Source organism: Danio aesculapii, chromosome 17 (genome assembly GCF_903798145.1).
Source record: "Danio aesculapii chromosome 17, fDanAes4.1, whole genome shotgun sequence".
NCBI lineage: Eukaryota > Metazoa > Chordata > Actinopteri > Cypriniformes > Danionidae > Danio > Danio aesculapii.
The window spans coordinates 1504670-1518681 of NC_079451.1; the positions used below are offsets into that span (position 1 = coordinate 1504670).

Here is a 14012-nt window from a genome sequence, read left to right on the forward strand (position 1 = left end):
TTGTTTAAATTCAACACAAATAAATTGTTTGCAACCGTTTTGCATGCAACACTTTTTTTCAGTGGATGAAATGTCCCAAACACTAGTTTTAACTGTCCAAAATGGGGAAAAAAATTTGTTTTTACACTCTGATAGTAAAAGCAAGTTCAAAAAAAAAAATTATATGTTAAATATGCATTAAAAAAAATTCAGGAAAAAGAGTTTTATGTGAATTCAGACCACGAGTCCACATAAATGGACATCATTTTTCTCTTAAAGTACATCATATCAAATGATGATGCTTAGATTTTTATTCTAGTTAGGTTCTAATAAGCCCAAATAGCACAGAGAATAAAAAATGCATGTAAGGGCCTACTCACACTATGCTATCCGAATCGTGCCCAGGGCCGTTTCCTGGATCGTTTGAGAAGTGTGAGTGCTCTGAGCCCGGTTCACCTGGGCTTTGGTGCGGTACGTTTGTGTGTGAGTGCTAAACATGCCAAAGCCCGAAACTGAAAGCGAGACATGACGTTTAAGGGACTGTTTCATATGCGTTAATTAATCATTCTTACTGTTCAATGAACGCAATCTGTCGTAGTTTATTAAAGATGCAAAACGCTCACTGCACGAAAGCTCCGCTCCTTCAGCAAACCTCCTAACTCCTGCAGCACGAGGACTTGTTTATTGTTTATGAGCGTCAAAAGTGGCGGATCTGTTCGGCGAAATATCTGACTGCGTGTCGCTGGATATCAAGTGACTTAAACGACTATATAACTGAAGAAATGTCCACTGTGCTGAGCGAGAGCGCTTCTGACCTGCGCATCATCGATGACGTAAGCGTGCCCGGACCCGAATGTAATGTGAGTGCGGGCCGTCGGGGGAGACGGGAGGGGGGACAAGCGTGCTTTGGCCCGGTTCAAGGCAACTGTACATAGTGAGAGTACCCCCTAAAAGAACACCTTGGGCCTTAAGAGGGTATTTCATTGATTTATAGAGGTAATATGTCTGTATTTTGAATTAACAACATCTGCACATCTTTTGTCACGCAGATAGACACGTTAACAGCTACAGAGTCTGAATTTCAAAGCTAAAGTACTCTTTGTTTGTTTGTTTGTGTGTGTGTGTGTGTGTGTGTGTTTGTGTGTGTAGTATCTGGGGCACGTGGAGGTCGAGGAGTCCCGTGGCATGCACATATGTGAAGAAGCTGTGAAGAAGCTGAAGACGGTAGGTACACACACACACACACACACACAGACTGACTTCCTCTGTCAGATCTCCTGTTATTCACCTTAACAGTCTGCTCACTTCCTGCAGACGACACCAGCTGATCTATTTAAAGCGTCTGTCTGTCTGTCTGTCTGTCTGTCTGTCTTCTCCCGCTGTTCTCTTCCTCCTCTGTCTTTTACAAAATCACAAAATGTTCCAGGTTTAAAACTAGTTGAGCTCAGTAGACGGCATTTGTATCATCATGCTGATTAAAGGGAAGGTGCAGCCAAAAATCAAAATTTACTCCCCATTTACACAACCTCAAGTGGTTCCACGTCTGTTTGAGTCTCTTTCTTATGTTGAACACAAAAGAAGATCTTTAAAAGAATGCTGGGGGAAAAAGCAGCCATTTACTTCCATAAAAGAGACTAAAAATACCATGGAAGTCATTGGCTTTAGCATTCTTCAGTTTATCTTCATTTGAAGAAAGAAACTCAAACAGGATTTGAAGTGGAGGATGAGGGAAGGATGGCAGGATGCTCATTTTTGGGTGAACGGTCCCTTTAATCAGAAAATAATATACCTTATCAGTTAGCTTGTGTTTATATTATTTAAAAGTTCCAGTATAAACTACGTTTCCGAACCTTTGATCAAAGTTTGGATGAAAAATGCAGTGTAAAAATGTCCCTTAATGAACAGTTTCTATATTTTGTGGTTCATTTTCTGTTTATTTGCGGTTTATGGGATGTTAATCTCTGCTGTCGACTTTTGATGTTGAAAATTCAACTCTACAGTTTAACAACGTGACTTTTATTGATATTTTAGTTGTTTGAAATCATTTAATGTGTAATATCTAGAGAAATAAAATTACAGAAATGGTGCTGCAGTTTATTACAAGGTGTTTGTATCGTAATATACAACAACCCAGACAATATAGCACTGCAAACTACTACAAATGACAATAAAAGTCACTTTTTTTGAACTCGTCAAGGTTAAAAGTTGTTAGAAGAAAGATCCAGATCCCATAATGCAAATCAAAAGCAGAAATAAACAGGTAAATATAAAAACATCAATAACAAAATGCAGAAAACTGCTCATTTGTGGATATTGTTTACTGTGTAGTTTTCTTATTCAGTTGTTTTAAGATTTGACCATTGTAAAGAATAGAGTTTTATAGGAAGTTTATCAAAAACAGGGGCTTTTTCAAGTAAATGTTGTATTTCTGAACATTATTCACTACAATAATTCAGAGATGAAAATCCTTTCCTGCTGTCTTCTGATGCTGAGTGTAAAATGGCTGGTTCTCATAGTGATCCTTTTTCTGGATGATCTGCATTTCCACTGTCATAATCTGCCCACAATCTTGTTGCTATCTTGGTTTATTGGTATTTATTTTATGATAACTCGCATGTCCTAGCCTAGAGCGCCGTCTGCTGTTAAAAACTAGCCTAGAGCGCCGTCTGCTGTTAAAAACTAGCCTAGAGCGCCGTCTGCTGTTAAAACTTAGCCTAGAGCGCCATCTGCTGTTAAAAACTAGCCTAGAGCGCCATCTGCTGTTTAAACTAGCCTAGAGCGCCGTCTGCTGTTAAAACTTAGCCTAGAGCGCCATCTGCTGTTAAAAACTAGCCTAGAGCGCAGTCTGCTTTTAAAAAGTAGCCTAGAGCGCAGTCTGCTGTTAAAACTAGCCCAGAGCGCCATCTGCTGTTAAAACTAGCCTAGAGCGCCATCTGCTGTTAAAAACTAGCCTAGAGCACCGTCTGCTGTTAAAAACTAGCCTAGAGCGCCGTCTGCTATTAAAACTAGCCTAGAGCGCTGTCTGCTGTTAAAACTAGCCTAGAGCGCCATCTGCTGTTAAAACTAGCCTAGAGCAGCGTCTGCTATTAAAACTAGCCTAGAGCGCAGTCTGCTTTTAAAAACTAGCCTAGAGCAGCGTCTGCTGTTAAAACTAGCCTAGAGCAGCGTCTGCTATTAAAACTAGCCTAGAGCGCCGTCTGCTATTAAAACTAGCCTAGAGCGCCGTCTGCTATTAAAACTAGCCTAGAGCGCCGTCTGCTGTTAAAAAGTAGCCTAGAGCGCCATCTGCTGTTAAACTAAGCTCAAAATCCATTAAAGAGTGAATTGCGATTGAATTTAGAAAATCTCAGAATCCGCACCTTATCATCAGGCCAAACGTCAGCATGTCGGGACAGGCGTGAGTTTCCTGTCTCGTCCAGAGGAAGACATTACATTCCTTAGTGAAAAGGAAATGCACAGCGCTGTCCATTTCCCACATTGACTAGGCCTCGCACACCTCCACCCAGGTTAAACACAGGAGGAACAAATATATGTGTGTCCACTCTCTGACACTGTGTTTGAGTTATTGAGGATCTTCTCTTTAATCACATTAGAGCTTCAGTGTTAGAGCGTCTAGATTATCTTGCTCATTCTTACATGCAATGCCACAATACAATCCAGTTGAATGAATGAAACTTCAGAGATCAGACATCTTCATGCTCTGTGAATAAACTCCCACTTGTCTGGAAATGCTGGTTTATTTTCTCAGGTAATGAAAAATAAAAGAGTTCAAATAAAAGTAAGGATTGTATTATTCACTGTACTCGTGCTGTGTAAACCCACATGACTCTTAAATCAGTAAAAGTAACTTCTGTTGTCAAGATCGTCCCTGAATAAAGACGTACGTTATTAATCTCTAGTTTGTTAGTTACATCGCTGACGTGTAGCGTCAGAGGACTCGTCATGCTCAAGCTAGGACTCAAAATGTGATCTGAAACATTGTGATTAATCTGTGACTGTGAAAAAATACTTGTATAAAATCTGTCGGCGCCATTAGCCTAGTGGTTAGTGCGTCGACATATAGCACCCAGGTGCTCGCGGCGATCCGAGTTCGATTCCCGGCTCAAGGTCCTTTGCCGATCCTTCCAATCTCTCTGCTCCCCACACTTTCCTGTCTTTAAATCTCCTCTGTCCTGTTAATAAAGGTAAAAACCCCTATAAAAATAATTATTAAAAAAATTAAACATAAAAAAACTGTATAAAATCTAGTAATAATAATAATAATGATGATGATAATATTATTCATTTTATAATAATAATAATAATAATAATAATAATAATGATGATGATAAAATTATTCATTTTTTATTATAATAATAACAATAATAATAATAATAATAATAACAATAATAATAATAATAATGATGATGATAATATTATTCATTTTTATAATAATAATAACAATAATAATAATAACAATAATAATATTGATGATGATAATATTATTCATTTTTATTATAATAATAATAATAATAATAATAATAACAATAATAATAATAATAATAATGATGATGATAATATTATTCATTTTTATAATAATAATAATAATAATAATAACAATAATAATAATAATAATAATAATAATAACAATCATATTTTTTGGAGATTGTTATAGTAATTAATAATGTTTTTATTATTATTTAAAATAAAATTAAATAACATTAACATTTATAAGTAATTATAATAAGTTAATAATAATAATAATAATAATTATTATTATTATTATTATTAATAACAAAAATAATAAAACAATGCAACAACAATAAAGATAATTATAAGTATATATAATTTTTTGTGAGATTATTATTGTTGTTGTTGTTGTTGTTATTTTAAATTAATGCTACAATCTTTTTTTAATATGTTAGAATTGCTATCACTATATTTGTAATATTAAAATACTTTCAAAAAATAATAAAACGATTGATGGATGATTGTGAAATAATGCATTATATATTTAAAAAATATTAGAAATAGTATATAATATAGGAGTAATAATAATAATAATAATAATAATAATAATATATATATATATATATATATATATATATATATATATATATATATATATATATATATAATTGCAACAACAATAAGGATAATTATAATAATATTTCTTTGGACATTAGTATTATTATAATTATTTATTATTACTATTTAAAAATAATGCTAGATTAAAAGCGTATTAAAATTACTCACACTTTATTTGTAATATTAAAGTTCAAACATTTAAAATATATATATGTATATTATATTTAATAGTACAGAAATAAAAGCACAACACTAATATTTATGTCTTAATTTTTAAAGACATTTTTTGACCCTGGTTGTGCTTGTATATTAAAAGAACACCACTTTGAGATGCTGCAATGCATGCATGTAAATGACCCCTGTGGAATTATTCACATATATAATATTTCAATAAATCACAGCCTTCTAAATCCCATAAGATAGCCATTTTGTGAATTGAGTATTGTTTTCAGTAGTCATGAAGCCAGTAAGTCTCGCTTGGCTCATGCATGAACACACACACATGCTGACAATGAACGCAACTTATTTCATAAAAGCTGTACTGAAGCAGCTTTAGCATGCCAGTCATTCCCCATGACCCTGTTACCCATCAGCCCTCGCTCACACTGGACAAACCTCGTTATCTTCACAACTAATCAGCACTAATTCAGTTACCGTCACTGTAACCCCGAGCAGTGTGTACATGTGTGCGTGAGTGCATGCGTGTCTGTCTTTGTGTGAGTGCATGTGTGTTTGTGCGTGTGCGTACTTTAAGTATGACTCGATACCATAATTCTGGATGGGGTGTGATAAGGTTCGGTACGATACCTCAGTGTGGATACTAAAGCAACGAATAATTAGTCTCAATAGTTAAGTGAATTAAAAAACGTTAGTTTACAATAAAAATAAAATTAATTGTATAAATTAATGCCTTTGTATAAAATATGTTACATGTAGATAATAAATAAAGTAATACAGATAATAAATACAACGTTTGTATTTAAATAATGTTTGTGTACACACACTTTTATTTTGCATGCGACTAATATATGTAAATAAACAAGTTTGACATTGTGAAATGTAATTATATTACATATATAATTAGACGGCATGATTGCACAGGGGTGCCTTAAGCTGGCCACATCAAAAGGCCACTCTAAAATGGGCATTTTTACTGGATTGGGGGTCTGGAGGTGTGTTTTAGGTCTGTCTGTTTCTGTGTATGAGTGCGTGTGTGTGTGTGTGTGTGTGTAGACCGTTCTCTACCCATAATGAGATTTCCTCTCTGGAGGTCTGCCATCTTCATCCAAGAAGTGCATGCGTCTCTGCAGAGGCTCATCTTTATTAATGTCATCCGCTTGTGTTTATCATTGTTTATTGTTGCACTGCATGTCCTCCAGGTGGCGTCCTCATTCATAATGATTAATCGGCCTGTTGTTCAAGTGCTCATGGTGAAGGTTTGCTGATGACCTTTGACCTCTAACAGTTAGAAAACAAAGAGCCGTAGAAATGAGTAGTTAATTAATAAAATTCAGAGATCAGTTCAAACTTTCCTAAAGTTAATATTTTAAAATAATGTGTTTGCTTTTGGTTTCTGCAATCAAAAAAAAAAAAAAAAATATATATATATATATATATATAAATATGTTTTGACTTTACTCTCATAATATTAAAGCTTTATTCTTGTATCACTACGACTTTTCTTGTAATTTTCACTTTATTCTCGTAATATTATGACTTCATTCTCATAATTTTTACGTTATTTTCATAATATTAGGACTTTAATCTCGTAACATTTCAACTTTATTCCCGTATCACTGATTTCATTCTCATATTTTGACTTTATTCTCGTAATATTTCTACTTTATTCTCATATTTTGACTTTATTCTCGTAATATTTCTACTTTATTCTCATATTTTGACTTTATTCTCGTAATATTTCTACTTTATTCTCATATTTTGACTTTATTCTCGTAATATTTCTACTTTATTCTCATATTTTGACTTTTTCTTAAGATATCAAGGCTTAATTTTTGTATTACTACAGCTTTATCTTCATAACAATTTGACTTTATTCATGTAATATTACGACTTGTAATATTTCAACTTTATTCGTAATATTACGATTTTATTCTTGTAACATTTCAACTTTATTCTTGTAATGTTTCCACTTTGTTGTAACATTTTGACATTTTTCTTTTAACTTTTCGACTTTGTTCTCGTAACATTTCTCGTAACATTTCGACTTTATTCTCTTTAACATTTGAACATTTGAACTGAACATATCCTTCAGTTCCTACACGCTCTCTTTAACGTTTCGACATTATTCTTGTAACATTTCGACTTTATTCTCGTAACATTTCTCGTAACATTTCGACTTTATTCTCTTTAACATTTGAACATTTGAACTGAACATATCCTTCAGTTCCTACACACTCTTTTTAACGTTTCGACTTTATTCTCGTAACATTTCGACTTTATTCTAAAATTGACTATTCTCTTAACATTTCATCTATTCTCATAATATTTAGACTTTATTCTTGCAACATTTCGACTTTATTCTCGTATCATTTTGACTGTTCTTGTAATATTTCGACTGTATTCTCTAACATTCCCTTGTCGACAATTCTCATAACATTTAAACTATTCTCGTAACATTTCGACACTACTCTTGTAATATTTCGACTTTATTCTCGTAACATTTCGACTTTATTCTAAAATTGACTATTCTCTTAACATTTCATCTATTCTCATAATATTTAGACTTTATTCTTGCAACATTTCGACTTTATTCTCGTATCATTTTGACTGTTCTTGTAATATTTCGACTGTATTCTCATAACATTTCCTTGTCGACAATTCTCATAACATTTAGACTATTCTCGTAACATTTCGACACTACTCTCGTAATATTTTGGCTTTATTCTCGTAACATTTCAACTTTATTCGAGTAACAGTTTAACTTTATTCTTGTTTCACTACAACTTTGTTCTCATTACATTTTAACCATTCTCGTAAAATTTCGACTTTATTCTAGTAACAGTTCAACTTTATTCTTGATTTACTACGACTTTATTCTCATAACAATTCGACTGTATTCTCATATTACGACTTTATTCTCATAACAATTCAACTGTATTCTCATAATATTACGACTTTATTCTCATAACAATTCGACTGTATTCTCATATTACGACTTTATTTTCATAATATTACGACTTTATTCTCATAACAATTCGACTGTATTCTCATAATATTACGACTTTATTTTCATAATATTATGACTTTATTTTCATAATATTACGACTTTATTCTTATAACAATTTGACTGTATTCTCATAATATTACGACTTTAATCTCATAACAATTCGACTTTATTTTCATAATATTACGACTTTAATCTCATAACAATTCGACTTTATTTTCATAATATTACGACTTTATTCTCATAACAATTCGACTGTATTCTCATAATATTACGACTTTATTTTCATAATATTACGACTTTATTTTCATAATATTACGACTTTATTCTCATAACAATTCGACTGTATTCTCATAATATTACGACTTTATTTTCATAATATTACGACTTTATTCTCATAATATTACGACTTTATTCTTATAACAATTTGACTGTATTCTCATAATATTACGACTTTAATCTCATAACAATTCGACTTTATTTTTATAATATTACGACTTTATTCTCATACCACTACGACTTTAATCTTGTATCACTAATGTCTTTATTCTCAAAACATTTCCACTTTATTCTCATAATTTTGACATTTATTCTTGTAATCTTAGACTTTTGTATTATTTAACGTGGCACTAAAACGCCGTAATAATATTGTGATAATATCATAATGAACGCTTCAGCAGTTACTCCAACAAGAACATTTAATACCATCGCAGTATCCTACACTCAAAACAGTGGAAATGAAAGCAGATTCTGAAAGAGCATTGCAGATTTTAACAGCACTTTCCTTCCTCTAGTTTCTCCTGTTTCCGTCTGCCTCCAGAATCCTGTATTTGTGTATTCATCCTTCAGTTCCTACACGCTCTCTTTACCTGTATCTCCAGTAGCAGATCATGTCCAGCAGATCCTCCATCCATCTGTGTGCATATATGTACTGATGTCAATGCATTATGATGTTCTCTTTGTTTAAGCAGGTTTTGTTCAGATAAGAGCATCTCTGACCCCTTAATCCTCTCCTCTCTAACCCAATGAGCATCGCTTTCCTTCTGTGGCTGCGTGTGTGAGTGTGTATGAACTATAACAACAACTCTCTGTAACATGTAACCCTCACCTCTTTCTGCGCCCTTAAGATGTGGGATTAGGTTATAATGGTTATGGCGGTTGTGTGATTACTTGAAGTGAAACCCAAACCAGTGGCAGGAAGTGACTTGCACTTCCTGTTTTAGAAAGGCCACGTACACCCTGTGCAGGTCAGGGATTGAGTGACGGATGCGTTTATAACGGGACGATGATTCCACTGCTGTATGAAATTCTGTGCTGCCTCACGCTGGTTGCCATAGCGATAAGCACTGCAATGTTGTGGAGTCACGTATCGGTAAACAAGAAACATGACGCCGGCGGTGTGTCAGTTCAGTAGTAGATGCTGTCGTCATTCATATAAATAACCACTGTGTGTTTGTTTACTGAATGGGATTGATGCATATAATTATAGAATACACACACACACACACACACAGCTGTAGACCAGGCCAAATTATTATCCCTTCTGTGAGATTTTAATTACTCCGAGAGCATTATAGTTTTAATGACTCGTTTCTAATAATAATTTCTCTTATTTCCTTTGCTATGATGACAGTGCAGGATATTTTGCTGGTTGTTTTGCAAGATACTAGTAGATTAAAATGACGTTTGAAGAGTTAGAGTAACTAGGTAAGTTATGTTAATTAGGCAGATCATCGCACATTTTTTTTTTAAAGTCTAATTGATTTTATTTATTTCTTCAGAAAAGATATTGATGGAATCTTGGGAAATATTTGAAAAAATTCACAGGAGGGCTAAAAATTGAGGTAATATTGAGAAATAGAAGCTATACAAATATAATTTAATTATATTCATTTATATTAAGTTAATATAAAAGTAAATTTTCATTTATTTGAGGTGATGTTTATTTTAAAGTCATTCATTTTTAGTGGATTATTTTACATTTATTAATTTAGCAAACATCTTTATCCAATGCTTTTATACAAATAATAATAGATAAACGATTAATCATAAAGAAACAGTACACATAAGAAATGCTAGTTAATATATAGCTTCAGACATTATTTCAGGAAATATATTTTTGTTTTGTTTCATTTCGCTTCGTTTTGTTTTATTATGTTTCACTTCGCTTCATTGTTTTTTGTTTCATTCGTTTCGCTTCATGTTGTTTGGTCTCGTTTTTTTATTTATTTTCCTTCATTTTGTTTCATTTCGTTTCGCTTCGTTTCATTTAGTTTAATTTAATTTCCTTCAATATTGTTTCGTTTCATTCGTTTCGTTTCACTTGGTTTTGTTTCGTTTTGCTTTGTTTCATTTTGTTTCACTTCATTTTGTTTTGTTTTGCTTTGCTCCATTTCGTTTAATTTTGCTTTTGTTTTTTCACTCATTTCATTTAAATTGGTTTTGTTTGTTTAGGTTCGTTTGATTTCGTTTTGTTTTGGTTTTGTTTTATTAATTTTATTTCATTTTGTTTAGTTTCATTTGTTTCGCTTTGTTTTACTTAGTTTCATTTAGCTCCATTTCGCTTCATTTCGTTTTGCTTTATTTAGTTTTTTTAATACGTTTTGCTTCATTTTGTTTCATTGTGCTTAGTTTCGCTTCGATTCATTGTTTTTTGTTTCATTCATTTAGTTTCATTTTGTTTCACTTCATTTTGTTTTGTTTCGCTTTGTTTTATTTCGTTTCATTCATTTGGTTTGTTTTGCTCCATTTCGTTTCATTTTGTTTTTTCACTCATTTCATTTCAGTTGGTTTTGTTTGTTTAGTTTCATTTGTTTCACTTTGTTTCATTTAGCTCCATTTCTCTTCATTTCGTTTAATTTAGTTTTGTTTCGTTTGAGTTGACTATAGCGGTGTGTATGTGGCCAAAAAGTAATTTTGAGGTGGTCTTCCTCTGTGTGGGCTGTGATGTGTGTTTGGGATCAGTGAACCCCAGAGCCAAGATCGGCTCTCTCACTGTGGTTCTTCATATGTCTGGGCTTTTAGAGAGCGATTTGAGGCCATCAGAGTGAATCCTAATGAACTAGCACTCACTCAGAGCTGCTGCCATCACTAACACCATAACACCATTCCATTCACAGGAATAGTTCACGCCAAATAAATAAATACAAGTAAATTCAGCCATGATTTACTCACCCTCACTCAACTAAACTGCTATGACTATTTTCTGAAACTCAAAAGGAGATATTTAGTGGCATGTTCATGCTGCTCTTTAAAAAAAATGCAAATCAAAGCTGTCAATTTCCAGTAAAAGTGAAAGGTGCTGTAAAATTAAACAATATTATGACTTGTAAAAGTTTTTTTTAGTTGAAGCTAATCAACTTTTCTAGTCACCTCAACTCACATCAATCAAGCTGACTAACTGAAGTTAAACTTTATCAGATTTGCTAAGATTTGATTCCTGATTAGCTCATTAAAATAAGTTAAATCAACATGAACATATTTGTTGTCTTGACTTTTTGTCAATACAGTAGTTAAAATTCTCTACAATTTCTATAAAAGTCACTATAATGTACAGCGCATAAAGTCTTATGATTAACAGAATAGTTTTTAGCTTTGATCAGAATTACTGCTCGTTTATTTATGCATTAGGCAGACAATTAACTGTTTGTTTATGAGCATTTATAACATTGCTAACATTTAAAGCATATACATTTGATCATTTATCATAGTAGGAAAGCAGCATAAATCCCACCACCTAAACCCAATCGGCATTGAGCAAATTATACTAAAGTGCACAAATTAAATCGCATACAAAATAGTCACTAAATAAAAAAGGTGCTATTAAATAGTGTTCACATGAGGGTGTGTAAATGATTGCTAAATGATAGATATTTTCATTGTGTGTGTGTGTGTGTGAGCTATTCCTCTATGACCACAGAAATAATCAAACTCACATAGTGGTAGTACTAGAACCATAACCATAACCATCAACACACACCAACCAATAAATAACGTGGTGAGTCTGGCGTCTGATTGGTGTGCTAGAGGTGTGATTTATTCATTTATTTATTTTCCCCCCTCCTCTCCTCTCCATACCACACCACTTTCTCATTTTAACCATCAAACCCCCTTAAAAGCAGAGAGTCACTGTGTCTCCGTTCATTTGTAACCCTCTCCTGCCTTTTCCTCCCACCAACATCCCCTTATCCACCCTCCATTCCAGGACAGAAAGGTCTTCAAGGGCTTCTTTAAAAAAGTAAGTTTTGCTGTGTGCGATTTAATGTGCCGTCCCAAACATACTGTATGCAAGCATGTGAACATGAGCACTGTCAAGTAAAGGTCTTCATCTGAGCGGGTTTGGGTCCAAAACCCTCTGTGTGATTTTATATATATATATATATATGTATATATATGTATATGTATATGTGTATATGTATGTATGTATATATGTATATATATTAAAGGTGATGCGTCCTAATTATGTGTGTGTGTTAGCGTACCTGCATACAGTATGTTCGGGGACTCAAACGAGTGTGAATGTGTGTTCACTGACGACCTAGTCGGCTCCAGCAGCAGTAGAAGAGTGTGTGCGTGTGTGTGTGTGTGTGTGTGTGTGTGTGTGAAGGGGTCAATCGAGTCACAATTTTTGTTTGCTTTCATTTAATGGAAGTGTGTTTGTGATTTTTCTGCACTTAGGTAAGTGTGTGAAGACGATCTCCCCAATCAGGATGTGTGTGTGTGTGTGGTTACTCTTTCTTCCTCATTTGTTTCTCATCTCCATGTCTGCTTCTAACGCTGCTGTAACCTGTTTATTTTGGAGCCTGTCCTCTATTTTCAGGTGTTGTTGATAGGTGAAAGAGTTGATGTGAAAGTGCAACAGGGTGAAGGGCCTCTGTGTGTGTGTGTGTGTTCTCCTGTGTTTCTCATTGTGTGTGTGTGTTGTGTGTCCACACAGGCGGGTAAGAAGGCTGTTCGAGCGGTGCTCTGGGTCTCTGCTGATGGGCTGAGGGTTGTAGACGACAAGACAAAGGTACTGAAGGAAAAACTTAATTCTAGAGTGATTATGATGATTTTGTAGGGGATGTGCATCTGCATAAAATACAACCACAATCCAGAAACAGCTGAATAAAACAGAAAGTGGTTTCTAAATTTACTTACAATACAACACACATTATTTAATGTGTTGCTCATGATTATTAGAGTTGTTTTTTCATAATAAACACGTATTACAATGTTGGTTCCTGCAACACATTTCAATAAAAGTTGTAACAGTAAAGCATTACCTCTTTGTAATGTTGCCGTTCCTTTTCACAACACTTAAAAGACGTTTAGGGACTGAAGACACCAAGTGATGAAGTATTTCAGGTGTCATTTTGACCCATTCTTCCTGCAAACAAGTCTTAAAGTGGGAAACAGCATGGGGTCTTCAATGTAGCATTTTGCAATTCAAAATGCACCACACATTCTCTATTGGAGACAGGTCGGGACTGCAGGCAGGACAGTCTAGTACCTGTATCCTCTTCCTCCGCTGCAGGACTCTGTAATGTGTGCTGAATGTGGTCTTGCATTGTCTTGCTGAAATATTCATGGGCGTCCCTGGAGAAGAAGGCAGAATACTGTGCTCCAAAATCTATCAGTACTTTTCAGCATTAATGGTGCATCACAGAAGTGCAAGTTACCTTTGCTAAGGGCGCTGACACAAGCCCATAACATGACAGACCCTGGTTTTTGGACTTGTTGTTGGTAACAGTCTGGATGATCCTTTTCTTCTTTGGTCTGGAGCACACAGCGTACATTTCTC

The 14012-nt window shown here is 34.0% G+C and overlaps 1 protein-coding gene across 4 annotated transcripts in view; it reads left to right on the top strand.

The window, feature by feature from the left end:
• The window catches only part of numb (NUMB endocytic adaptor protein), a 63457-nt gene that overhangs the window by 39415 nt on the left and 10030 nt on the right, over window positions 1-14012 (top strand). For 2 of the 4 annotated variants that reach the window (XM_056476595.1, XM_056476598.1), the window contains exons 3-5: window positions 1129-1203; window positions 12435-12467; window positions 13167-13241. In XM_056476595.1, coding sequence (XP_056332570.1) covers window positions 1129-1203; window positions 12435-12467; window positions 13167-13241 — 183 coding nt within the window. The remainder of the gene's footprint in view (window positions 1-1128; window positions 1204-12434; window positions 12468-13166; window positions 13242-14012) is intronic. The other 2 variants (XM_056476597.1, XM_056476599.1) reach the window with 1 other exon arrangement.